Genomic DNA, 25879 nt, shown 5'->3' on the forward strand with positions numbered 1-25879 from the left:
TGCCCTCACTCAGTCCTGTTTGGAGGAGCAGGGCAGGATCCAGCCTCGGGCTCGTTTGGTGGTGCCAGGTGTGGGGCAACGCTGCCCAGTGCCAGCAGGCTGCTCTGCAGCAAAGCCAGATCCTTCTACCCAAAATGGGGAGCCTGTCAGTGATTTGTTTCTTGTAATTCCTGCAGTGCCCTTGAGCACAGGGTGGATGCTCAATGCTGGAGCACGTCGTTTGTGCCTTTGGTGAAGCTGTGGTTGGCTAAAAGGGAGGCAAGGAGAAAAGCATGAGGAATGGAGGCAGCAAAGGGGCTGAATTTGTGTTATTTTGGGGCTGAGATGGGGATTGGAGCACTGACGTGACTAGAAGGTGGAAACACCGTAGATATGCAGAACAAGGCTGTAATCCTGCCCCAAATGCACCCACAGCCTGCAGGGAGCCCTTTGCAGGGTGGGTACAGCTTCTGGCTGCTCCATGTGTTTATGTTGTGCACAGTTAAGAACCAATAAAAATGCTAAAATCATGCAAAAGTAATATTAAGTTATAGTGTATGAAATATAGATTCTCGCAGACTGTTTGCCAGCATGTCCCTGGGAACATGATGCTGTTCTGTTTTATTGAAAAAAAAAAGTCCATAGAGCCAAGATTCCCGCACTGCAAAGTGCTATATTTCCATCTACTATTTTAATATGTTCCTTTGTATATCCGTGTGTCTGAACTCGAGCAGACTTTCAGAGACCGCAGGGCTCCAGATAGCGCTGCCTGCTGCCAAGCGCCGGGCCATTACCTAATGCGCAGGCTGCAGTTCCATGCTTGCTGAGGTAATCTAGGGATGGAAGTCCTCTGATAGAAGTACAAATAATTTTTCTCCTCCTTTTTCTTTATTCTTGGAGTTTTTCGTCCTAGCTTCCCATGGAAAAAGTTGTAGAATTGGAGAATCATTAGGGTTGGAAAAGACCACTAAGATCATCTAGTCCAACCGTTGATCCATCACCACCAAATGTATAAGTATTCGTGGGATCTTCCTTAGATTTCTGCCAAGTTCATGGATCAGAGATGCAAACCACTAGTGAGAGCTACAGCTCACTCCTTTCCAAATGGAAACTGCAATGAAAAGTCAAACCAGTCTCTTCAAGACACACCACAACCACCATCCAGGCATGGCCTGCAGAAGTGTGCAATGGACGGAGGTTCTCAAGGCTGGTGGAGAAAGATAAGAAAAGTCCTACCAGGGGAAAAACTTGAAGGTGTTCACACAATGGTAAATGCCAAGGTGGCACGGTGACCAGTTCCTGACCAGGATTTGTGAGGAGCTGCTCCAGTATTGCTGAGATACCCTGCTCATCTACAAAGGTGATAGTGGAGATGTTAATGCTTCTGTGCTGTTAGTGGCAGAGACACCAGGATCCAGCTGGTTCGCTGTGCCAACCAACTGACCTGCACCTGGGGGTGTGCAGCTCACCTCCTGCTGCTGGAAGAGGTTCATATTGGCTCAAGGAAGCTGGTGCTCATACGCAGCCATAGACAAACTTCTCCAGCCTTGGCTTGGCTCTCGCCCTGCAAGCCCCTGCAGCTAAACCACTTCCCGAAGAATTTTCCTTAACACCAAGGACGTGTTTAGTCTTCATCTTGGTCTTGCTTATGTCTAAAGGAAAAAGGCTCTTCAGCATTGTATGCTCTGGACACATGTAGGAAATGAGGCAGTGGAGTGCTCTGAAATGATCTGGCTGTACATTTTCAGCCTGCTTTGCACATATTGGCCTGGGGGAAAGGCCTGGTGCTGGCAGCTCCTCGAGTGGCCCCAGAGCAGGTAGGACTTGGCTGGGCTCGTAGGAACTCGCACACCACTTGAAGACAGAGCAGCAAGAGGGATGGGGAGAGGCAGTGCTTGCTTTGGGCCGTGCAGTCCTACTGGGTCATGCAGAAAGAGGCAGCAATTGGTCCCACAGGTGTTGCTTTGCTGAGAAAGGTTGTTTTCCTGGAAGCTGTGCCAGTGCTGGTACATTACCAGCCGAGTGCACCCAAGCTTCCCTGGCTGCTCAGGAAACTTTTTTCAAGGATCGTTAGCTTTAACTTGGCTCGGCCATCCCCAGTGTTAACATATCTGCAAACCAGTTTTTAAATCTCAAACAAAAGCAGCAGGGAGGCCCCAGCTGAGTCTCCAGGGATAGTATGTGCATGTTTCAAAGCCAGTGGATTTCAGCAAACAAACGGAGATGGGCCATGAGTCTCCCAGCTGTGGCTGGCAGGGCTCAAGGCAGCTGGAGCCGTGACACACAAGTATCCTCTATCTTTTGGTCACTCTGTCCAAGTTCACACTGCTCCGTTCAGAACTAGGTCCTGCTCCTGCCAGTTGTCCCTCTGGTAGGGAGAGAGGAATCAGAGCATCTGGAACACTAACGTACAGCTGAGTGCAGGATCCAGCTGAGATCTCAGAATTTTCATCAGAGATGTGCATCCCTACTGAGCTGCCATCTCACCTGATATCTCTTCCTAGTGGTTTCCCACTTCTCTAATGCCAACTCCTTGCTGTCACTTCATCTTGATTCTTCTAGGCTTGGCCACCTGACCTCTGGTTGGCCAAGTGAGAGTGATAAGGAGGTGGTAATCTCTTCCCCTTGCAGAGCACCAGATTGGGCATCCCCCATTGGAGACTGGAGGTCCAGGTCCAGGGTCAACAGTGCAGGGAGCAGGTGTTGTCCCCTGCAGAGTCAGTGGGACAGATGAGGACATATGGAGGATGGAGCAGCCCTTCGAGCTCCAGCAAGGTGTTCATCAGCAGTGCAAGCATCACAGTGTAGTTCACCAAAACAAAAAGCTAATTCATCATAGCTGGTAATTGTATCAGGGGACAGTGCCATGCAGTCCAAAATACCCAACCAACATTGGGTATGTTGAACGTTGTTGGGGAATGATGTGCATTTCCAAAGGATCTGACTGCCTGTCGATCGCACGCTGTACAATAAAGGATGAAAGGAAGCAGAGGTTGCAGCCAGCAGTGCAGGCCGCCCAGCCGCTGGCTGCACGAAGGGCCCAGGCCAGTTGGCAGGAGGCAGGCGGTGGGTTTCCAGCTGCTCCATGGCTGCGCGCTGTGGTTTTCATAATGTGCTGGTTGTCATACAAGGCAGACATCTGATAGCAAGGTTTTTACAGTTCCAGGAAAGCAATTGGAGAGCCTGTAGGTAATGAAATGCAACATGCTCTGAAACAAGAAAATCCCTCATTGTTCAGCAAAATTGGGAGCTGAGCTCTTTTCTTTTTCCACTTCCTTTTTAACCTGAAATCCTATCTGCAGTGTCATTCAAGCCACGTCAGGACGCGGAGAGCTTCGAGCCAAATGCTCCAGTGGTAAAAATGGCCATAAACAATTACATCAGAGCAGATCTGGCTGCGTGTGCTGTATGGTGCAGATGTGCACCAGCAAACCAGAGGAGCTTCAAGAGCTGGTAAATCTCTTTGCTCGGGTGTGACACGGTCAAAGTTCTTTTGTTTACTCTCCCAGAGGGTTTAATGACAGAGCTGGTCCAGAGTGGAGATCTGAGAAGGCTTTTTGAGGGAGCTCAAAGTGCTTTGGAAAGGGCAAAGCCACTCTCCAGCTGAGGAGCACTGGGAACACGCGTGGCTCTTGGCTGCAGCCCTGTGGGCCCGGCCATGTTACTCCCCATGCACAGCCCTGGGTGGTGTCTTGAGGACAGCATCTCTCCTATCAGCTTACACATGCTCCTCTTCTTGTTTCCCCATCATCTACCAGCTAAAATCCTGAAGTGGATGGAAGATGTGCTGCTCAGGATGGACCTTCTGCTCCATGCTCACATTTTCACTCCAGAAACGCCGCACTGTGGACTCAGCTGAGATGGGACTGGTTTCTGAGCTGGGCAGAAGCTAATTCTCATCCAACATGCAGCTCTCGTATAAAGCTGTCCAAACACCACTTACAGCAGAATTTGTCCCAGAGTGGTTTTTCGCTCTTTGTTCTTTTCTGTTTCCTGCCACCAAAAACATGATTCAAAGATTTTCTGCAACAAAGCGCCTTGCTCTGCTGTCACAGAGTCCAGCCATTCACTGTGAACACATGAGCTGAGCCACAGCTGGCAGCACCACGGCAGTGACATGGCACTCAGCTTTCTGAAAATGCTGAGTCCTGGAGTCACTTCTGGCTTTGATCTTGGTTGTCCATGCAGGAAGCCATGGGGTTTTTCTGATAATGTGCTGAGCTGTTGTTTCCTGGAAAAGCTGAGGTTTGTGTGCTGGTCCATGGAGCCCCTACTGGAAGAAGTTCATTAAACTGGAGGACATGGGCTTGCCCTTGGCTGAGATGGAAGGAATGGAGAACACAGAGCTTGGTGTGCCAGCAGTGGTAACAGCGAGCTCCTTGCACCACTCATCTAGGAAACAAGTGTTGTTATTCCTCACACAGCCCTTGAATAGTGCGTTGAGGCACTAGCAGTGGGGATTGCCTGTGGTTGTGCAGGAGACAGAAGGAGAGCAGGGTCCGCAGCCCCACTCCTGTGCCTTGGGCACAGTGCAGGCTGTGTGTGCCCATGGGCCGAATGACCCACAAGCGTCATTACTCTCGTAGAGAAGCATCCAACAAAGCCATATGCAGATATTTGCTTTGCATCAAAAATCAAAGAGGAATGGGGCTGCTTTGGAATGAAGTCAAACATGCTTAAGCCCTTTGCTCTGAATAGGGCTGGAGTGAGGGTCGGTGAAGTGCTGCCCCCAGGTTCTCCTCCTCCTTCTGGGAGCAGTGCTGTAATCCCAGGGCAGCACTGCCCTCATCTGCCGTCCTTCCTTCGCTCTGGTAACAACTGCATCTCCAGTGGCCCCAGGCTCATCTTATTCTGTGGAAATCTAAACATCCCATTTGATGGGGAGGTGCGTGCTGGATTTTGCTGCTTGGAAGATTTATTGCTCGTTTGTTTGTTACGTTTGTCTGCTATCCCGGTGCTGTGGCTGAGCCCACCTGATGCCCCGAGCCCTCCTCAGCGTGCCGTGGCCATCCCTGCGTCCCATCGGTCCTGGATGCGCGCTGGTCGGCGCTGCATGGCCTCTGCCGCTTGGGAAGGAGGCTGCTCCCAGCTGGTCCTCATTTAGAGTTAATAGGAGTTGAAATGAGCCAGAATTTGAAATAAATCCCATTGTCTTGGCACGGTTCCTTTCCTGACTCAGACGAAGGAGACAGGCTTTTTTTGTGCAGTTACTCCAAGATTCCCCTCCTTATTGCGAGAGAGAGGATTTCATTCCCCTCCTCTTCCACAACCCCAGGGCACTTGTGTCCTTCAGAAGGAGGATGTTAACCCCTGTTGTTTGAGGAAGGAAAAAGTGACCTGAGTAGAGCTCATTGGCATAAATAGGAGTTATACTGCCCGAGTGCTCTCTCTGTTGCTTTCTTCCTAGTGGTCAGCTTCCAAAAGTGGCCAGTTCTTTGGGACATTTTGGTGACATTTTTTATGAGAGCTTCCCAGCTCAGTGGTTGAGGGCTTGCACTTCTCCTGCACATCCCACCCATCCATCAAGCCACCATCAGCAGCATCTTTGTCTCGTGCACTGCCTTAGGGATGAGGAAATAGGGGGAAAAATGGTTTTTCCAGAGACGACAAATGAGAGGCAGTTCAGAGCTATCAGCCCAAGCCAGAGCAGCTCAGAGCACTGCTCTGCACACAGTCCTCTTTGCTTATTTATGCTATGACTGCTTAGAACAGAACGAGTCAAATAGACATTCTCATCCACTAAACCAAAAGTTGAATATTTCAGAGCAACATCTGCATGCAGATCAGGACTTGCTCTAAAGCAGAGAGGTTGGGATAGAAGGTTTTGGTTTGCTTTCCATTTTCTAAGTTGAGGAACTCAGCTGAAAAGAAAGCCGTGGTGATGCTAGGAGTAGTTTCTCCACCCGGGGTCTTCTTGTAGGGTTTCCCCATCTCTCTTTCTCTTTGAAGTCAGCCAGCCAGCTCTACCTACACTCACCACTCGGGTTTCCACAAGCAGGCCAAGGGCCCATTGCTTCCCAGTGCTCCCAGCAAAGCCCTCTGAACTTTACAGTACAATCAGATCTTTCTTCTCAAGAACAGTTGTGTCTTTCTTCTTTCCCCATACCCATTGAGGAGCTGCTGCTGTGTTTCCTCCGCTTCCAAACTATGGCTAGGCAGAGAGATTAGGAAATGTGTTTCTTATAAATCCAAAACATTTATGTCTTCAAATGCCCGGCCCCAATAATCCCACTAATTTCCTGAGTGCTTGTGAACTGTCCTATATGGGGGAGGCTTCTCTCGATCAAAGTTTATTAAGTAGAGGTTCTCATATGGAGACATTGCTGAGCAGTAGGAAATGATATGGGGCTTTTTCATTTCCCTTTAAATGAGCTGGCTGGCTGGGCCTCGAACAATATGGGCATGGTCATCCTATGTTTCATGTTTACTACCTTCATTGCTTTAGCTTTCCTGCCCTTCCTGCTTCCAGTGCCTCCAACTATCACTATTTTTCCCATCACCATTGGCACTTTCTTCTCTTTACTCACTGGCTGTGTTCTGGTTCTTCTATTTTTTCCTGCCTCATGTTTAGTGGGCAGGAGTGACCTCAGACCTCCACTTACTGACACCCAAAACACCTGAAAACATTCTGCACAACAGCATCAAGTAGTCCTGAACCTGACCGAGATGGGACTTGGGAAGGAGTCTCTCCGGGCAGTGTGCCCTCCTCCAGTTGTGGTCTGCAAGAAAAAATGGAAAGCTGCCCTCTGAAGGGCCAAGAGCCAGAGTTCTCCTTGGGTCCAACCAGGCTGGTGAGTCCTGCCTTGGAGATCACTTCCTGAGATCCAGTGCTTATGTGCAGAGCATCGCAAAGCGTAGGGGAAGTTGGGTCTGCAGCAGAGCCGTGTTTGGCTCCGTTCGGGGCATATCTCTCTGCAGTTCATTCAACTTCCTTATTTTGTTTTTCTCCATGCTGTTGTCGTAACATGGATTTCAACTTGATTGTTGATGCCATGAGAATTTAAAGCTGGGCTGCGCATCTGTTTGCTCACATTAACATTGCGCTGTGCGAAAGATCCGACGTCGCTGCCAAGGCCATCAGCAGCCGAAAGCCTCTTTTTTTTTTCCTTAAAAACTCATCAATTTGCATTGAAAAATAAATCATTCAGCTTCTGCCATCGGCCATCATCTAATGCTGTACTACAAGACCTTAAAGAATTGGGTCCTTACTGAAGCTGACAATGGAATTTTGCTTCCCTGGGATATTTTAGCATGCCTCAAGGCATGTGAATTTGTAAAAACTGCTGCTGTCTGCTGTTCCCAGTCACTAATACCATTATCTTCAGAAGGAACTACCATGTTTCTTTAATGAGAAGTGCAGTACACAAAATCACCATTTAAAAATAATCTTGGTCATGGAAGGAGCCTGGAAGGAAGATTTGCTTTTTCACCAAAGCGTACAACAAAATGTCTACAAACCCCAAAAATAAAAGTCTCAAGTGTTTAGTGCATTGGCACGCTACCCCAGCTGATCTGAATCTAGCAAAAAGAACCTGGAATGAATCATTCTGATGTATAGACTTCTCTACATCTTCCGCCTCTCATTGCTAAGGACGGTGGGAAGCCTGGAAACTTCACATTGCAGTGAAATAGGCCCTAAAAGGAGCCAGATCCCCGAGAGACTACAGAGACCCTGCACAAATCCCAGAATGCATTCAGAATGAATTCTGTCCTACTGAATTTGATTTATCAGTGTTGTTTTTTTTTCCCTCTTCTGGCCCCAGGTTTTCCATTCCTGGACAGATGAGTCAGAAGAATGGGGAAAAGGGAAATGTGACCTTTTTTTGAAGGCAACCAAATGGTTGCTGGGCTGGCCATCACCCGTGTGTCCCTGCCATGTGTCAGCACGGTGATTTCTTGGAACTGTGCAAACCACGACGTGTGTGCCCTGTGAGCATCTGGGATTGCACCAAACATCCAGCGCATCTGGAACAACACGAGGAGATATACCACATCTCTGGGAACCCCAGGCAAACGTTGAGCTGTCTCTACATTCATCTGGGCTAAATTCCTGCGCAGTTGGAGAAAGCACATCCAGGAAAATCAGCCATGTGGTAGGCTTCCCGCTCACCAGCAGAGCTCCTCTGGCCAAAGTCCTAGAAAGCAGTGCTGGTGGAGCACAGAAATATCCCTAGCTGATAGAGCTTGCTCCATTTGAGGAGGTGGCTGAGGCTGCAGGATCCAAGCCACGTCTCTGCTGATGGTGTTGTCAGCATGGTTGGACCCATTTATGTATACCAGCAAAGCTTTTAACAAGAGCTAGCTCAGTAAGGGAGCCTCGGGGGATGGTTTCTGGTTGACCACAAGTGACAGCTGGGCTCACGGCTGTCACTGACCGGAGGCAGAGGTGCTGCCAAGATTTAATCCTCAGCCATAAAGAAAGAGCACACCCTGGCTGGGGGACTCAGGAGAGCCTTCTGGAGACGGTGACCATCCCTGCTCAGTGAGGATAGTGCAGCATCAGGGGAAAAGGCAGCACAGGGAGTTTATCAGAGCCCGTGTCTGTGCTGAGACCCCACCAACATGGAAAGATGATCTGGAAGGCCCAGGGGCAGCAAGACCCTGTCTGAACATGGCACAGTCTTCTGTGGATTCCGTTTATTGTAGTGCACAGGACTTTGGCTGCTGAGGATGGGATTTGTTTTGTTTTTTTCCGTTCTCCTAGATGGCTCTAGCCCTATATCTGCACTTCATGATTCAAGCATGAAGTTGAATGCAGATTTTAGGAGCAATGTGGGAATGTCATCTCTTAGAAGGATGAGTTAATGCCCAAACCTGCCTTCCCAAAAAGCAAAGACACTCTAGATGCAAGGCAGAAGCGAATTTCAGTCATTGCTTCCATGAGAGAGGCACCAGGTGTGAGGACCAGTACAACCCCTCCAACATGGCTGTGGGATCCCTGTGACCTCCTGCAGGAATGAAGGGGTCCATCTGCCCTGCACATTTATCAGGGGTACATCTAATCCATGCACTGCTGCCTGCATTTTTTACAAATGTAACACACCCTCCTCCTGGGGAGGCAAATACAAGTAACATGGAAGTCTTTGATTCAAGAGCTTTTGCGGCACAGTGATTCAGGAGCACATCTCGGTGTGCAAAATTATTCTGCTGGAGAAGATTGGCAGCTTGGCCATCACCAGGGCCAGGAACAGATTTAGCCTAAAATGGGCTTCCTCCAATTCTCAAGAAATATCTACTGCCTGTAATTCCAAAAAATCTTAGTGCACAGGCCGGGAAGACTGATGAAAAAAAAATATGATGCAACTAATTAGAAATCTCGGTTGCATCATTATTCTTCATGTCTTGTTTTTACTCACTCTCCAAATTTTCAAGCCAATAAGCATCACAGTATTGGTGCAGATCAGGTCTGCAGGTGCTGCTGTTGCTTCACTGTGCAGTGACATATATATGCCCAATATATATAATATCCAATATGTATCTGACATATCCAGTGACATATATGTGGCAAAATTGAGTGCCTGGTTCCGTGTCCCACGTCAGGTTGGCTGCAGAGTGTGCTAGGGGTGGCCCAGTTGGATGCTGCCGTTGCACTATGTCTTTGTGCTCCAGTCACAAGTGTGCATCACATGGGTGACCTGCAATTCATCACCTGTGGGAAACTAATTGCAAAAGTGCCCTCTTGAAAAGGGGCAGCACAGAAATAGCAAACAAAGCCCCAAGCGAAATGGAAGAGACAACAGAAAAGGACCTGTGTGTCCTCACAGGGACCTGTCCTTTGTGAAGCTCTGGTGGTGTTGGCAAGGTGTGCACTTGAAGTGTTTGACTTTCGGAAAGTGGAGCTATTCCCTTTGGGGAGGTGAAGGAGTGACACAGTTCTTCAGGGCTATTAGAAGCCTGAATTGCTCCTTTGTGCAAGAGCAGGCACCTAGGAGGCCCATGTTTCAGATCAGAGTGGAAACCCTCAGTCATGGGCCCCTTTGTAAGTTGCTTTTGTTCACCTGAGAGGCCAGTAGCTCTCTGCAACATCAGCAGAGGTGAACACGATACCTTCTTACAGAGGTGAACACAATACCTCCTTACCCGACGCTGCACAGGGGGAGATGCTGCACTGGTGTGTAGATGCTGTTGAAAAGTTTGTCACAATTGCCAAAAATTACGAGTTATTTTCTTCAGTGGTGCTTTTGCTTGATTCGGTCAAATCCAAAATATGTTGTCTGCCTTGCAGCCAGCAAGGCCAAACACTGAAAAAATAAATTCCCTGGGCTCCCTGAGGAGAGTGTGCTAAATTTAGTGCTTGCCACAGCTCATTTCATCTGCAAGGATGGCTGCCAGGGTCTGCTGCACGGAGGCACCCGTGTAGGTGCACAAAGCAGGCCAGTGTCTCTCTCATCACTGTGGCTCCCACCTGAAGTTTTCCACCCCAGCCTATTGCTAACCAAGTTCGGGATGTTGTGATTTCTGTGTGCTGTCGATTGCAGTAATAATAGCACTGAGGGAGAGCTTTTGCATTGTGATCAAGAAGTTGTGTATGGCAGGTAGATAGTGAAACTACGGTCTGTTTCTGCAGTGGGAAGGTAAAGAATTGCTGTTGAAGCAGTATTTTCATTGCCATTATTCTAGAGCCGTATCCAGAGTACTGACATCCAATTGAGTGCATTAGGTGATGGTGAGCAGTACAGCTCTGTGAGCAGCAGTGCACAGATGGCTGCTCTGCTCATGGACTGGAGGAAGAGTTGTGTAGGGGTCAGAGGAAATGTGTTTCCCACATTTCCTCAGCCTGTAGCAGTGTCTGGGGTGGTTCCATTTTTCATTTCAGTGAGTGCTAACTTCAAGGAACTCTACTGAGATCCCCCTTTTTCATCCTCAAGGACAGACACCTGCCTGTCCTTGGCATGCGACCAGAAGATGAAAACCATCACCTTTCAGCAATGTTCTGTAGTCAGTGGGCACAGAGATCTTTCCTCCTCTAAGCCATGAGGTTTCCTTCTCATCCATGAGACGGAGCAACTCAAGAACGAACTTGGCCATGCTCCTGCTGTAGTACCTGGGAATTGTGTCCTTGTGCATGGCTGCCTAACCAACCTGTTGGCTCCCTGGAATAGGACAGGATGGGTGAGGATGCTGTTAGGGTTCTGTGCACCAGCATCGTGAACAGGGTGCTGGTTGGGATTGGATTTATTTGCTTTCTCATTCCAACAGCTTTTTTGTTGTTTTTTTTTTTTTTTGCTCTCCTAGGGACCAGAAGGGAAACCAGGAAAACAGGGGGAAAAGGGCAGACCTGGTCAGAAGGTAAGAAATCTGCCACTGATAACAGTTCCTCCTCTAGATCTCACTTTCTTCGCTCATCTTTGATCACAGAATCATAGAATGGTGTGGGTTGGAAGGGACCTTAAGGATCATTTAGTTCCAAGCCCCCTACCATGAACAGGAGACCACCCACCACCAGATCAGGTTGCCACAGGCCTCACCCAGCCTGGCCTTGAGCACCTCCAAGGATGGGGCATCCACAACTCCTCTGAATGTGCCAGGGCCTCACCACCCTCACACTGGTGCCTCACCACCCTTGTAGTTGTCTGTAGAAGCTGTTTTGTCTTGTGTTAACCTCTGTGCTTTCATTCTGCAGGGCAGCAAGGGCTACCAGGGGCAGCTTGGCGAGGCAGGAGCTCCAGGGAAGGAGGGGCCGAAGGGGAACCAAGGCCCTAAAGGATCCCGAGGTACCCTGGGACCTATGGTGAGAAGAGCTCTGCAAATGGTTGAACACAACACCAGAAACGTGGCTAGCTGTGCTGGGCATGGGCCCGCATGGAGCAGAGAGCCCAACAGGGCCTTCAGATCAGAGAGAGTGAAATGATGGTAGATGGTAAAATAGACCAAAAGAGCATAACGCTTGCACTGAGCAGCAGAGGAGAGGCTCCATGGTGGTGGCAATGATGCCCCATGACCCCAGCTCGCGCTGCAGTTCTGTACAATTCCCCAGACAGGCTGAAATACTGGGGATTTTTGCTTGCGAATGGAGTGATCTGACAGCTATTTTTTGCTAAGATCTTTCCCTTTGAGACTCCACACTCATGGTAAGAGCTGCTTCCAAGTCAAACTGTGTTGTTAGAAGGAACTCTGCCTTGGATTTCTGCCTTGTTTCTACACCCACTCTTGATCTACTTATCTAAAATAATTGCAGCAGGAGGAAACATAGCATGGGAAAGGGTTTGAGTTGCAGCCTGAAGGTGAGGTTTTCAGCAACAGTAGTATGACAGAGAGGGAAGAAAGTTAATTTACATGAGACAAATTAATTCATTATGCAGCAGTAAGTTACTAGAATCTCCTCGTGTATTGCAGGCTGGTAAAGAAACTTTTTGCACTTTGTTTGGTTGAACTTAGTGAAAGATCAGGAGTTATTTATGAACTAGGAATGGCGATGATGTTTCAGAACAGTAGCAAGTGAATGATGGAATAAGGGTTCTGCTGATAGTGTTTTCCTGCATCAGAAATTATGGCCTCCCCATATGTCCTCCCTTCGTACTCGTTGGCAGCGTCTCCACAGATTATTTCACAGCAAGTAGAGCAGTGTCTGAGCACGTCTCTGCAGCCTGTCTTGAGGAAAGGGTTTTCTTCCACACTAAATGGGCTTATCTGGAAAGGTTGCATTTTGTTTTAATCTGATGATATGGCTTAAGCCCTTTTGTGCAGATTGATAGAGATGCAACAAAGAGCTTTTGCAACGCCCTCATCACAACCCAGAAAACTCCCTTCCTGCCTTCAGAACCCACACCAACAGGTTTCCTCCCTGCAGTTCAGGATTAGGTCACGCATGGGAATGGTCTCACTGGTGGACTTCCTAGCACAATGCTAATTTGGATATAAAGATGTCCAAAAGGGCAGATAAAGAATTCACACCCGCTGCATCCCATGCCTGTGGGCAGTGCCTACAGGCTGCTCTCATGGTCCTTCCTGTGCTTGCTTCTGCAGGGTGCTCCAGGAAGGATGGGTGCTCAAGGGGATCCTGGCTTGAAGGGTTACCAGGTGAGGGTTTTATTTTCATCCTCCATCTCCTAACAGTTCCTAGCTGTAACAAATGTACTGCTCCAGCATGCGGCTATGTCAGAAATCCAGGCAGGACTTTGGCTCAGACAACTCCTTCCTGTCTCCTCATGTGCTGTCTGCTCTCCGCAGGGACACGCGGGACCACCAGGGCCAATTGGACCACCGGGGCCGAAGGGTGAGAAGGTAAGGCAGCAGAGCAGCTCTGCAGTGCACACGAGCCAGCACTGCTCCACTCTGCAGCATCACCATTACAGCATCAGCACCAAAGCTCGGCCCCTGGAGGCTTGCACAGCCTGGACAAGGGCAGGAATGGTCGTATCCCACAGCAAGAGCGTGTGCTGGTGCTGTTCTTGAAATAGGGTCTTGCCATAGCCATCTTCAGCACTAGATTTCCCATGTCTCAAAGTTTGTGTGTGCTTGAGTTACCACCATGCTCAGCCCACCGGTGCTACAACCAGCCCGGCAGGTTGTCAGAGCAGAGCTGCTCCCCATCGCCCGTGCCCCTTGTTCCTCCTCACTGCTGTGACTCAGCCCAGCTGCAGCGAGGGGCTCGCTGAGGGGTGCTGGGCTGACTCAGAGCTCTCTCCACACCGGCTTTCCCCTTGCGTTTTTCCCCCTTCTGCTGAGTCAGCGCGGCCGTAACCAGTTCAGGCTGGAGCAGTGACTCACGCCGTAATGGTTTCCTGTCGGCGGGGCTGGATGCTGTGCTCCCAGGCTAACCCAGCTGGCGTTGGCCGCGCGCGGTGCCGCTGGAGCCCCTCACGTGCTGCGGTAGCAGCAGCAATGCTCCTTCCCCCATCACAGGCAGGGAGGTGGTGGGGATTGGGAACGGTCAGTGCCGGGGTCCCAGGGAAATGGAAAGATGTGCGAATTCATTTTGCTCATTTTCCACCTCCCAGCACCGCAGCTGAGAGCTTTCGCGTGTGGTTGCAGATGGACGTGTGCAAGCAGCAGCCTCACTGCTTGCAAAAGAAGTCTGTGAGACTCAGAGATCCCAAGGGCACGTCTCTGCTGGGGCTCTGCGTGCATCGTGTCCGTGTCAGGACACCCTGCTCACGCTACTCTGCCTGCAGACTCCTCGTGCTGGTGGCCAGGAGACGATGTGGCAGGGCAAGCTGTTGCGCTCCACTAACGCACATCCCATGCCTCAGAGATTTTGCTTAAGGCACAAGCACATGCTGCTTTTTCTCTCTTTTCCTGCTGCTCCACCCACGTCTCCATCACTGCCTCGCTGGTTTCTGCCCCCAGCCCCTCTCGTGCTGCCCTCCCCAGTTGCACCGTTGCCTCCTGCAGCAGTGTGCCCAGGTATGTGCTGCTGGCCAGCACTGAATGATAGCCAAGCAGAGCCCAGGGTGATGCAAGGGCTCACAACCAAGCACGTTGTCCAGCTGACAGCCTGACCAGAGCCTTCTCACAGCCCCGCTGCTGATGCTTGAGCATCCCGTGAAAGTTGGGAGCTGTGACTACTAAAAGCAAAGTCGCTATTGGCTTTAGAGCAGGAAGAGTAAGAGATGTGCAGATATGTCTCTGTTGTTTATATTTTGATTACTGCTTTTCTTTTCTTAATCTCTCCACATTTAAATTTGCCATCTTCTTGAAAGCCATCGTCCCAAACATGGGACTTGTATTATTGTCATTATTATGGATCTTGTATTGTCAGAGCTCAGCAACAGCATGAAACGGCTTATCCAAGAATGATTAAACAAACTCTATCCAATCTGAAGCCTGGCAAAGACTCCAAAGCATCTGATGTGTCCTGCTGAGAGCAGTCAGAGCTGTTTGTGGCCATTGATAGCCAAATCTCACCCCGTCCCTGCAGGATGGTAGGACTGTGGGCTGCCAGCTGCAGCTGAACCAGGAGAGCCCAGTGCCACCTGCTCAGCCTCCAGCACCATTCCCTGCACCACCCAGCTGCTCCACAAAACTTGCATCTACAAGTTTTCTTACCCATCCTTCCTTCTTATCTCCTAAGGCTGATCCCAGCCTAAGGACAGATTCCTTCCCTCTGGACGTCTGTTGTCTCGTACAAGCATCCAAACGTTAAAATGGAAGCCTGAATCTGAGAACAGGAGCAGAAATGAAAATAGGACTGTGGCTGTTCTGTGACTTTAAGCTATGCTTTAAATGTAGCTTTGGTGAAGAAGGAGGATATGTCATGGTGGGGAAGGTCTTCCCTTTTCCAGAGCAGAAAATGGGGTGGGGAGAGGCACTGTTGTAAATGCAGCTCCATTGTGCCATCCCAGCCAGCTACCAGGCCACATTTAATACATTTAGAGCTCCTCAAAGAGGCCTTACTCTGAGCAGACGCCTGCACTTGGCAGCTGCTTAAAGCAGTCCAGATGGGATCCTTTTAAAAATTACAAACTGGCGTATCTCACTTTGGGACGGGAGCCAACAATAACAAGCCTTCCCTTCTTCTCCATGCATTTTCCATTTGTATCCCAACATGTTTACTTTGCTGCCCTTTACTCTAACTTTTTTTCGCTGCAACTTTCCAAAGAATTAGTGCAGACCTTTCATCTCCCTCTCGAGCAGCTGAGGCATCAGGAAGTCCTGGAGGAGCTCCGTCTCGCAGCCCTAGAGCTGACCACTCCTGCAGGATTTTCTCTGAAGACAAAGGACAAAGTGGCAGTTGGACTCAAGGGACAAAAACTGCCACTCGGATTTTGGGGAGAGAGTCTGTGAGTTTGGACACTTCCCAGAACTGGGAGCTTTCCTTGAGTTCCTCTCACCCATCTCAGCTCCGCGTGGCAAGGTGTTCACATCCTGCTGGTGCCAGGACTGCTGTACCATAACACGTCTGCTGGGATTTGTTTATTTCTCCTGAGACTTGAGAAGTGGTGCCTTTGTTTCCCCTCTCTCCCGCGCTCTTTTGATAGCGGCTAGAAAGTGAACCAGTTGCCAGGTCTTCTGCTGCCAACTTCACCCAGCAAGTTCCTTAGCGCTGGAAACTGCTGGCAGAGCCCCTTAGGCACTGCTTTGCTTTTCCTCTGTTCTGCCCCCAAATCTCTCCATCCATATTGCTCAGTGCTATATTTTTAAGCCATCCTGGCACAGTTTCTCCCCACGTATTTCGTTTACCAACATACCTCCAAGAAGACTGGAGTTCACCACCCACCCCGTGACCTCGTGGCCATGCATAACCACAACCTGGGAGTTACTGGCAGCACTCATCCAACAAATTTGGAAGCAGCAAAGAAGGAATATGCCACTGTCATCGAGCACGTAATGGAGCGAGATGTGCTGAGCTCTTTGCTACCTGTTGGGGTTAACTGCAAGAGATTTTGCCAAATCTGGAGTCTCATTCTACCAAGCTGCAAAGTTCAGGCCCCACAAGAGGTCAGCGTGGGTCAGCATGTCTCAGGAGTGGTATCGCCCTGGTTCCAAAGAGTGTGCCCAGTTCCTAAAGAAAGTGAGCTTTGGCATCGCCATCAAAGAGCTTTTCTCTGCTGGTTATTTGCTGCTCCAGTTGTGTTATTATCAAACCCCACGTATAAGCAAAGCACCCAAGCACCTCCCAGCGAAATTCCCACTAAGAAACTTCACAGGTATCCTTACCATCAGCAGCTCCAACTCCAGCAGAAGAGGAGAGCAGTGGAGAGAAAGTCAAAGATGGTCATAAATACACCAGAAAGGGTGATCCAGCTGCTGAGGATTGCAGAAGCCTGGAGAAAACCTGGCTCTGCATAGCCATGTAGACTTGGGTGTTGAAGGTGCCAGGAGCACACCGCGCAGAGCAAACACAGCAGCTCCACGGTGCCAGAATCCCCAAGCCCTGCTCTCTCCAGGAGCTGCACATCAAAGGAGCTGCGAGATGCGTTCGTCCTAAGGAGCCAGAGTGCCAGAGACACAGAGATAGGGAGCAGCCAAAAACCAGAGGAGCTGGAAAGTAGCTATCTTCTATGAGGAGCAAAGAAACAGCCATGTCTGAGCTAAACTCCAGAGAAAATAGAACACCGTGACCCCAAGTGACTTACACAACTGAATTTTAAAATACAATGTCTGTGTGGAGACCCTTGAGTGATCTCTCTGGATATTTCTGAGTGACCTCAGTTATCTGCCAGCCAAACCATGAGCTCTGGGCTCCTGCTGGGAAGCGTCCCATCAATGAGCAGAGATGCTCATGTAAGGGATGGACCCTCTCACCTGGGAGAAGGTCAGAGAAGCCTGCAGTGGGGTAACAGAAGCCAGCAGCCCATCCAGACCACCTCTGTTCCCATGGCAGCCCCAGCTGCACTCAGTGAGAGTGGAGAAGTGCTTAATTAAAGAGTTTGGTTTGACTGCTGGCAATAAAATTCAGAGGCAGAGGACTGTTATTTGCAGTATTTTTCTAATGACATGCTTCTTGCTTCGTTTTAGGAATTGTTGAAAATAACTCTTTGTACCTGGTTCCTTAGGAAGGGTGGTTAGACCAGGTAGAAACAACCACCAAAGAAATCAGGAAAGAAATGTGAACAGCTTGCTAGAGGACGTGAAACAAGATAATAATAATAATTTTGACATTGTGCACGTGAAAAGTTAGTAAAATCAACACAGACTTTGACTTAGGAGCCCATGAGATGAGAAAACTGGATCAGGTCCGGACAGAAACATCTGCCATATTGGCTGCAGTCTGTATTGATGACAGTGTTTTTACTCGCAGGGAGAACAAGGTGATGACGGGAAGGTGGAAGGCCCACAGGGACCACCTGGAGACAGAGTAAGATGTTGAATCCCTTCCCTAATCAATGCTGGCCTGGTTTTTGCCAGGGGATGAGCTGAGATGCTTCCTTACTTGTCCAACATACATAAGCCATCAAGATTCTGCCGATAACAGGATATTTAACGTCTAACTTATGTCTTTGTTGTGTTGTTGTAGGGTCCCATTGGTGACAGAGGAGATAGAGGGGAGCCCGGAGACCCTGGTTATCCTGTGAGTCGTATTCCCAGTATGTGATTCAGAAATGATTGTCTTGGGGAGGTTTGTGGTTATCAAGAAAATACCCTGGAGAAGACATGTACGAGATAGATCATGTAATGCTGGACAAAACTCAAGGCTGATGTGCCAATGGCTGCAGACTGTTCCACGGAAAGATCTCTGTTAACTTGGGTATTTGGAAGCTTCCAAAACCTTAACAGGATTTCCCTCAAAAGCAAGACCAGAGCTGTGCCTGATTCCCTTTTTGTGGGACAGAATTGGTGTTGGTCTGAAAAGGCTCCATGGGCTGCCTCACCTCCATCCAAAATCCAGTTGCTTTAACTGGTCAGAGCAACCCACTGCAGGAACACACAGAGTTTAAACCCACCAGAGCAGCAGTGCTGCTGCCATATTTTGTAGGACAGCGGTCTACAACTGTTAACTTAAACTGATGCTGTGTGTATTAGAAGATATTCCTTCCTGCTTACATAGTGACTAGCAGTTCCTCTGAGCTACTTCTTTCCAATGCGTATCCACAGTAGCATGTATGCTGCCCATAAGCTTAAGCATTTGTGTATTTGCAGAATGCAGTTTATTTATCTTACCCTGCCCTATTCTGCGTGCTGCATCTGTGTTTGTTCATCATTGCCATAAAAATACCCAAGGACAAACAAATGTTCCCTCTCTTGTTTTTTATTTAAGGGTCAAGAAGGGCTTGATGGAGAAAGAGGAAAACCTGGACAGCAAGGCTTACCTGTAAGAAATGCTGCTTTATTGTAAGCTACCCAGTGTGACATGCATGTGAAAATCAGATGCAGGAAGGTAGGAAGGGCTGCAGTAGGGAACGTGTGCTGAGCTGTGACATGCAGTGTGTGCATTTCCATCTCCCATGCCTCTGAGACAGACAATTTGTGTCGTGTGTTGAGACCAAAAAACAGGTGATAGAACAGGGGGCACTCCCAAAAGCCTATTTCTGGAACTGTCTTTCTGAACAGTCCAGGAGGGACTTGAAAGCTTAGGAGATGGGCAGTGCAAGATGGCCATGATGCTGGAAGGGTCCGCTTGGAAATGGTGCTTTTGGGGAGAGCTGCTCCAGTGTGGGACCATCTCATTCTGCCTGCATGGCATTTCCTCTCAGACCAATGTGTTGTGAAAGACTAAATTAAATCCAAATTGAAGGGAAGGGCTTCTTTAATCCTTTTCCCGTGTATTTCTTTGGCACTAATCCAGAAAATGTCCAATACAAATACACACACAAAAATCCAGAAGGCCAGAAGAAGGGATGGAGGCATGTGTGATGGGGGACGGAGACGAGTATGATGGGGAATTGCTTCACTTCTCCATCGGTTGCTCCCCGATGTAGGACATCCAGGCCAAACCAAGGGAAGGGCTGCAGCGTGCAGAAGAGAGGTAGTACCAACACGGGGATGTGCTCGCCGGATGAAGCACTCGTTCTGCACGTAGCTTGTACGGGGCCTTTCCCAAACCAGGCTCCTTCCTCCTCACTTCTCAGCACGGTTTTCCAGGTGCAATCTGGAATTTAGTGAGCGATTTCCCCAAACACGAGCACCACCCAAGTGAGGGGGTAGCACTGCTTCTTCTCCAGTTGATACCCTGTTAAATGCTCTCTGGAGACAATTCCTTGCTCTCTTTCCCCCAGGAGGCCTGTCTGAGCACAGGCTGTTCCTGTGAATTGTTTCCATACGGTCGGTGTTGTTAGGGCACAAAAAAAATGCTGTTCTTTCTGCTTCGTGCAAGATATTGCCAGAAGAGAATTTCAAGCAGATTTTTCATGCTTGTGTTTTGTAGGGGGATCCTGGACCACCAGGCCAGCCAGGAGCAAAGGGATCCAAAGGTGATGTGGTAGGTTTCAGCAGGGTGGATTTGTAGCATCCCAAGTTTGAAGAAAATGTCTGGTTAAGAGAACTCTGATGTTTTTTTCCCCAGCACCTGTGATTTGGCCGAAGGTCTATACCTTGAAAGGCTGTGGAGAAACTAGTGGGAGGGCTGTAAATATGTATTGAAGTGTCCAACCCCATAGCTGGTTGGCTTTATGGAGCTGGAATGGATAAAGACAATACCAGCTCCAGCATGAAAAGTGAATTTGGGGCAAGTCTTTAGTCATTGCCATAGCTGTGTCTCTTTCCCATAACTCTGCATGTGCTGCTACAGCTACAGCGAGCTCGTCTGCCCCTAAGGAGATCTGAGCCAGGCAAGTTGCTTCACTTGAGCCATAAACTTTTCTGGCTTGAAACTTTCCAGATTTGGAGTCCATGTGGTTCTTCTCTTTCTTGGAAGAGTCCCTCTAACTTCTTGCCCTTACTGAGCAAGAAAACACAGCACACGCAGCTCCTGTGAGGTTCAGTGTGGTACCTACCCTGACTTCCACATCTGGTTGTAATGACAGCATGCTAATTATTCTCACAGATAGGGCCTTTATTTGCTAAAACATAAGTATGTGACCTCAATATTCAGCAAATTCCTGCTGCCTTATGGCAGATGTCAGGATTTTTAATCCAACCCCGCTGGGATAATGCCAGAAGATAGTCTGTAGTGGGTGTACTTGGCAAGGAGTGTACCAGCTGATGAGATTAATGAACTCTGCCCATTGATGGATGACCTGGAACTACCTTTGGGTGTAATGGATAGCGGAGGAAGCACCCCCAGGAGTATTAATTTCATGTAGTTGTCCTGCCTGGTCCTCCAGTGCACAGAAAATGGAGTGCTTCAATTTAAAAGTGCTTTAATGCATGACCTGACTGAGCGAGTCCTAGTGAAGGTGGGGAGGCTGAGTTTTCCATTCATTCCACAGAAATTAATCCATTTTGCAGCTAATAACCCTCAGGAGTATTTCTTTTATGTCTTCATTCACAAAGCAGCATTGCAAATTTTAGTCACAAGATACCCTTTTCATTCCCATTAACTCTCCAAAATAGAGGGAGCTACTTAGGAAAGAAGCACCCTCGCTGTGTGCCCTGCAGAAGACTTGCTAGTGCCGTGGGTCTGCACTGTGCTTCAATGAACTGACAAAGGACGCAGGTTTCGAGCATCTTGTTCTAATGTTTGCCAGTGCATTGAGTCCTCCCTCGAGTTCATCCTGCTTTATTTGTCCTCATCTGCTCTGTATTAGGAAAAATGTAGGTCCTTGCCTTCTAGCTATTCATGCCTGCCCTAGAACTCTCAAGACATACGAAGAATCACTTGTAATAAAACCAAATAGCAGTTCATTCTCCAGTGCTGGAGCAACTGACTTTATAAATCTCCTTTTTTATAAAACTCTTTCCAACCATTATCCAAAAGCACACTCTGAAGTCAGGCGCCCAAGTGGAGTTGTGCTGGAACTGCTGCAGTTTTAGATGTCTTTCTTTCTTTGCAGGGTCAGAAAGGAAAGCAAGGAGCACGAGGCAGTGCAGGGAGCAGAGGCTCACCGGTAGGTAAAAAAAAATCCATTTCCTGAACAAAAAATGCTGTTCAGGAGCTCCATTGCTGACATCTTTGTGATTTTAGGGCACCCTTGGGCTACCTGGTCCTCGAGGAGTGGTGGGAAGGCAGGGCCAGGAGGGTGCCCCTGGAGTGGACGGAGTGCCTGGGAAGGACGGCGTGCCTGGGATGCTGGTGAGTTTGCAGCTGTGACCTCATAGCATTAATAGCAAGTGCAACTTACGAGCTGGAAAACCAAAAGGGAACACAGGAAAAATGGATGTAGTCCAGCTGTAGATATCCCTGTTTCCATATACCCAGAGTGGATCATATGTTGCTCATCGTATCTCACTTCGCCTTTGCATGGTGAAGTCTGTGAACAAATCAGTGCATCTAGTCTGACAAATAGCTTCTTGCATGCGTGAAAATGCAAGTCCTCCCACGCCCGGATGCACGCTTGCTGGCTGAGGGCAGAATCATACCACTCCTCCGTGCCCCTAGAAGATGTGCAGAGGTGGAGAGAGCACCTTGTTTCATAACCTCTCCTGGGTTTCTTTTCCAGGGAGAGCAGGGCGATGATGGGGAAGAAGGCGTAACAGGGATGGTGGGCAAAAGAGGGAACCCCGGCGTACCAGGACTGCCTGGGGCACAGGGACCACCAGGATTCAAGGTGAGTTTCTGACTCAGGATGCTGCTGTGAGCAATGCAGTCTGCGAGCCTGGTGCCTCCTGAGCTTGGATTCACCAAGGTCTAACAAAATCTGAGTTCCTGCTGCCATCTTTCTCTTAGCTGGAGGCTCAGCAGGTCTTTCTCTTTCCATCCGTTCACTTAAGTCCACATCAGCTGAATGTCCCAGCATCCTTTCTTCCTTTGTCAAAGTTCTCTCAGCTCAGGAGCTTACAAATATCTGTACCCACACTGTGAACACCTTAGCTCCCTTCATCAGAAAACTGGGTAAAGAAATGTGACCTTAGAGAAGTTGCAAGGGAACTGCTGCAGCCTGTAAGGAGATCTGTGATGGACATTGCATGGATGTCCTCCAGCTGCTGCCTTGCAAAGCCTGAATGGTGCAGGAAAATTGTGCAGTTTATTTCTAGCATGTATTTACCATGCTGGAACTGCTGGAGCCAGTATGAACTTGGGTACTGCCTTAGGTGGAAGCAGGGAAAAGCTGCTTCAGTGACAGTGGGGTTTCTTACTGGTCCTTGCACTGGTCTGGGTGGGCTGCAGGATCTAACCGGGCCAACAGCAGTTCAGCCATTTGTAAAAAGAGCCTGTAATTAGGAAGACTCTGGCTGGGTTTGGAGAGGCTATCAGGTCTGATTCAAACTATGCCTCCGGTAGCACATCGCTCTTAAACTGTCACTTGCTGCCCTCCAGCTGCCTTGGGTAGAATAACAGGCTGTTTCCAGAAGTGACCAGAGAGACCCTTGTGTCATTATGCCACGCTCAACCCCTTGGGAGATCGGTTGCCCCTTGTCCTCCTGCTCAACCATCCTGGGCACCCGCTGCCTTTGCTGCCATGCCACCATCCTGCACTCATCTGCCCCAGCAGACCTGAGGCATCTCGCAATGAAGCCACATTCCTCCTCCCGATGCGCCACTATTTCACAGCTTTCCATCTATGGCTATTTCAGCTGAACGTTGTTATATTTAGCTCCTGTCCTTTGGAATTACTTGAATTCTGTTATTTTTAGGGTGAAAGAGGATTGCCTGGACAGACTGGCCAAACAGGGAAGCGAGGATCACCAGGAGGAATGGGCCTCCCAGGGAGCCCCGGCGATCCGGGACCCAAAGGCCAGCCGGTGAGTAGCACCTGGCAGGGTCCCCCAAGCAGCCTGTGTTCCCCAAAACACTGTTACTGCTCCCAGCACCCTCGTGCCCGTTGCTATGCTATGGCCACCACGTGTGCTGGCAGTCCCTGCCACGAGAAGCGACCCATGCATTGCAAACCCATTGCGTGCCACGGGAGAAGCACACCAGTCTCCAGGTCAGGCTCCAAACTCTGTGCTTTTTCATTGTGCTGGTGGGGTTGCCCAGCATTTGACAGCAGTATTCCAACTGAAGAGAGGTAACCACCACCAACATTGTTTTGCCTCTTGTGCCTGCACATGGCAAGTTCCCTTGCCCCATGCTGCTGTTGCCTGCCTTGCTGCATCAGGATTGATCAGGTTCCCTCAACGGAGATGACTCAGTGGCATTTAGATTGCTCTAAAACCCTTCTGACTTCTCATTTACTTTTGGTTGGTTCTCGTAACACAGGAAAGACCTTAGTCCTTCTCTTAGTAGCATGTTTCCTTTCCAGGATCCATAAATGGGCAGTTAAATCACTTTGTGTGCTTGGAAAGTTTCTAACACTCCACCACGTCCAACCAAGCCCTTTCTTTCCAAGCAGCTTCTCATTGTCGTGGCAGGAAAAAGCTTCCTAACAGTAAGGGCCCTAGACCAACTCTGGAATAGCCCTGTAATAGAGGTGGTGGAAACCCCATCGCTTGAGTCATTTACAGCTGGGCTGAACAAGACATTGTAAAACATCCCATAAAGTACAATCCAGCATGGGTCACATAGTCCAGCTGAGAGGCCAAAGAAGCCTTTTCCATCTCTTGTGTTCCTGAGACTGTAAATGAATCATCTGGCGTATGTTTCTGTCCCATTTTTTTAACGTTGAATCACTTTGCATTTTGATATCTGAGAAACCCAGAAATATCACAGGACATGCATCTTAAACATGGTAAAACGAGGGTGTTTATGCAAGGACGTGCTACCCAGTGTTTTTTCTTTATTCTCAGAGTGCAGGCTGTATGCTAATCCAAGCTTGATGGTCCTGCAAATATTTTTTCTTTTCTTAAGGAATTGAAAAAAAAAAAATTCTGCAGTGTTGTATAGGGAAAAAATGGGGATTTGTACGGCTTTTGTGGTTTTAAATGGGAGGTGATGTTGTAGGAGCATTTGGACAGCATCAATAAGCATCATTTGAAATTATCCTTCAGTAGGGCAGTCCAGTCGGTATTAGAAATAGAAGAAGTGCTTATTTTAAAGGGATTGGAGCATGGGCTTCCAGGATCAATCTCAGAGCAGAGGCTCTTCATCCTGCTCCTGCTGACTGTGCTCCAAGCCCTCCAAGCTAGCCAAGCATCTGCTAGAAATATTGTAGGTATGCCTCTCATCCTGAGGGCGAAAAGGTTTAGTCTGTGAGATGTTCTGGAGCTGCTTCCAGCCCAATGTTTGTGTAATGCCTTCTTCAGAGTTCTCCCATACTTCTTTCTCATCATTCCTGCTTAGACTGAAGAACACTAATGGATTTCTCGTTCTCTGAAGCTGCTGAAATCTTGGCGCGTCTTCCAGTGACCAGTTCAGCGTGAACTTACTGCTGTTCTTTGTTCTTGTGTTTGTCTTGGCTGTTATTTCCAGGGAGACTTTGGGGAGGCAGGATTCCCAGGGATCGCGGGCATCTTTGGGCCAAAGGTAAGAGGCCGCCTGGTGACCAGTTGGCTTCCCAGTCTCTCTTTGCTGGGAACAGACAATGCAATACCTATTGGAAATTATTTGGTAGTAGCTCTGCAGAAACTACTGAAATCAGATTGTGGTTCCAACTTCCTTAAGTTTAAATAATCTTCAAATAATTCTTCACAATTTAAATTATTCTTCAAATCATCCTTGAGCATGCATTTACATATGCTCTGATGAAGCTTATTTCTATTAAAGTGGGTACATTGTAGATGGAAAATGGCTGTCCTACAGACCCCCCACCTGAAGATCTTTCAGTCATAGGATCATAGAATCATTGAATCATGGGATCAATTAGCTTGGAAAAGACCGCTAAGACGACCAAGTCCAACCATCAACCCATCACCGCCATGCCCACTAAGCCATGTCACTCACCAGCACGAGTTCATTTCTCCAACATTAATCATCAGCTGAGAGTCTTGGCTGGAAATCTGGACTCATTTTATCAAAATATAATTTTGATGTGGAAAGGGAACCAGTCTGTTTTCTGTAGAAAGTAAAGGGCTTGCAAAACAGGAGTGGGAAAAAATGTTTTTAATCAGACCTTCCGATTCCCATATGCTAGAGGCAGCAGAGCTGTAAGCCAGAGCATCAACGTGGGGTACATTTATTAATGGGCTCTGACATCTCATTTTTGCTTGCAGGGGCCCCCAGGAGACCCCGGTTTCAAAGGCATTCAGGGACCACGTGGGCCACCTGGCCTCATGGTGAGTGACTTTTCTCTATGTTTGGTTTGGGAAGATTTTCTTACTTCCTCCATCCTCTGTTTCTGTGAGGCTGCAAACTCCTGTAATGAGCACGATGCACTGGTTCAATGAGTGCCTTGCAATTAATCTTTGGTCGTAGTGCTGCTAGAGCACATCTGCACCTACCACATGTTCATGGGCCTCTTCTGCCTCTATACTGACCGCTGCAGATTGCTCCAGCTACTCCGAAATCCTTCTGTTTCTGGAATTTCTGAGGTCTCACATGGGCTGTGACAACCACAGTGTGAGGGCTTGTGTCCATGGACCTGTGTTTTATTTCAGCTCCAGC

At 48.7% G+C, this 25879-nt stretch overlaps 1 protein-coding gene across 2 annotated transcripts in view; it reads left to right on the plus strand.

Moving 5' to 3' along the window:
• Nucleotides 1-25879, plus strand: part of COL27A1 (collagen type XXVII alpha 1 chain) — a 126985-nt gene that overhangs the window by 95106 nt on the left and 6000 nt on the right. For both annotated transcript variants that reach the window (XM_021413746.1, XM_021413745.1), the window contains exons 38-51: nucleotides 11215-11268; nucleotides 11603-11710; nucleotides 12946-12999; nucleotides 13150-13203; nucleotides 17663-17719; nucleotides 17879-17932; nucleotides 18620-18673; nucleotides 19727-19780; nucleotides 21294-21347; nucleotides 21425-21532; nucleotides 21900-22007; nucleotides 23035-23142; nucleotides 24749-24802; nucleotides 25489-25551. In XM_021413746.1, the coding sequence (XP_021269421.1) occupies nucleotides 11215-11268; nucleotides 11603-11710; nucleotides 12946-12999; nucleotides 13150-13203; nucleotides 17663-17719; nucleotides 17879-17932; nucleotides 18620-18673; nucleotides 19727-19780; nucleotides 21294-21347; nucleotides 21425-21532; nucleotides 21900-22007; nucleotides 23035-23142; nucleotides 24749-24802; nucleotides 25489-25551 (984 nt within the window). The remainder of the gene's footprint in view (nucleotides 1-11214; nucleotides 11269-11602; nucleotides 11711-12945; nucleotides 13000-13149; nucleotides 13204-17662; nucleotides 17720-17878; nucleotides 17933-18619; nucleotides 18674-19726; nucleotides 19781-21293; nucleotides 21348-21424; nucleotides 21533-21899; nucleotides 22008-23034; nucleotides 23143-24748; nucleotides 24803-25488; nucleotides 25552-25879) is intronic.

This window comes from Numida meleagris, chromosome 16 (assembly GCF_002078875.1).
Source record: "Numida meleagris isolate 19003 breed g44 Domestic line chromosome 16, NumMel1.0, whole genome shotgun sequence".
NCBI classification, from domain to species: domain Eukaryota; kingdom Metazoa; phylum Chordata; class Aves; order Galliformes; family Numididae; genus Numida; species Numida meleagris.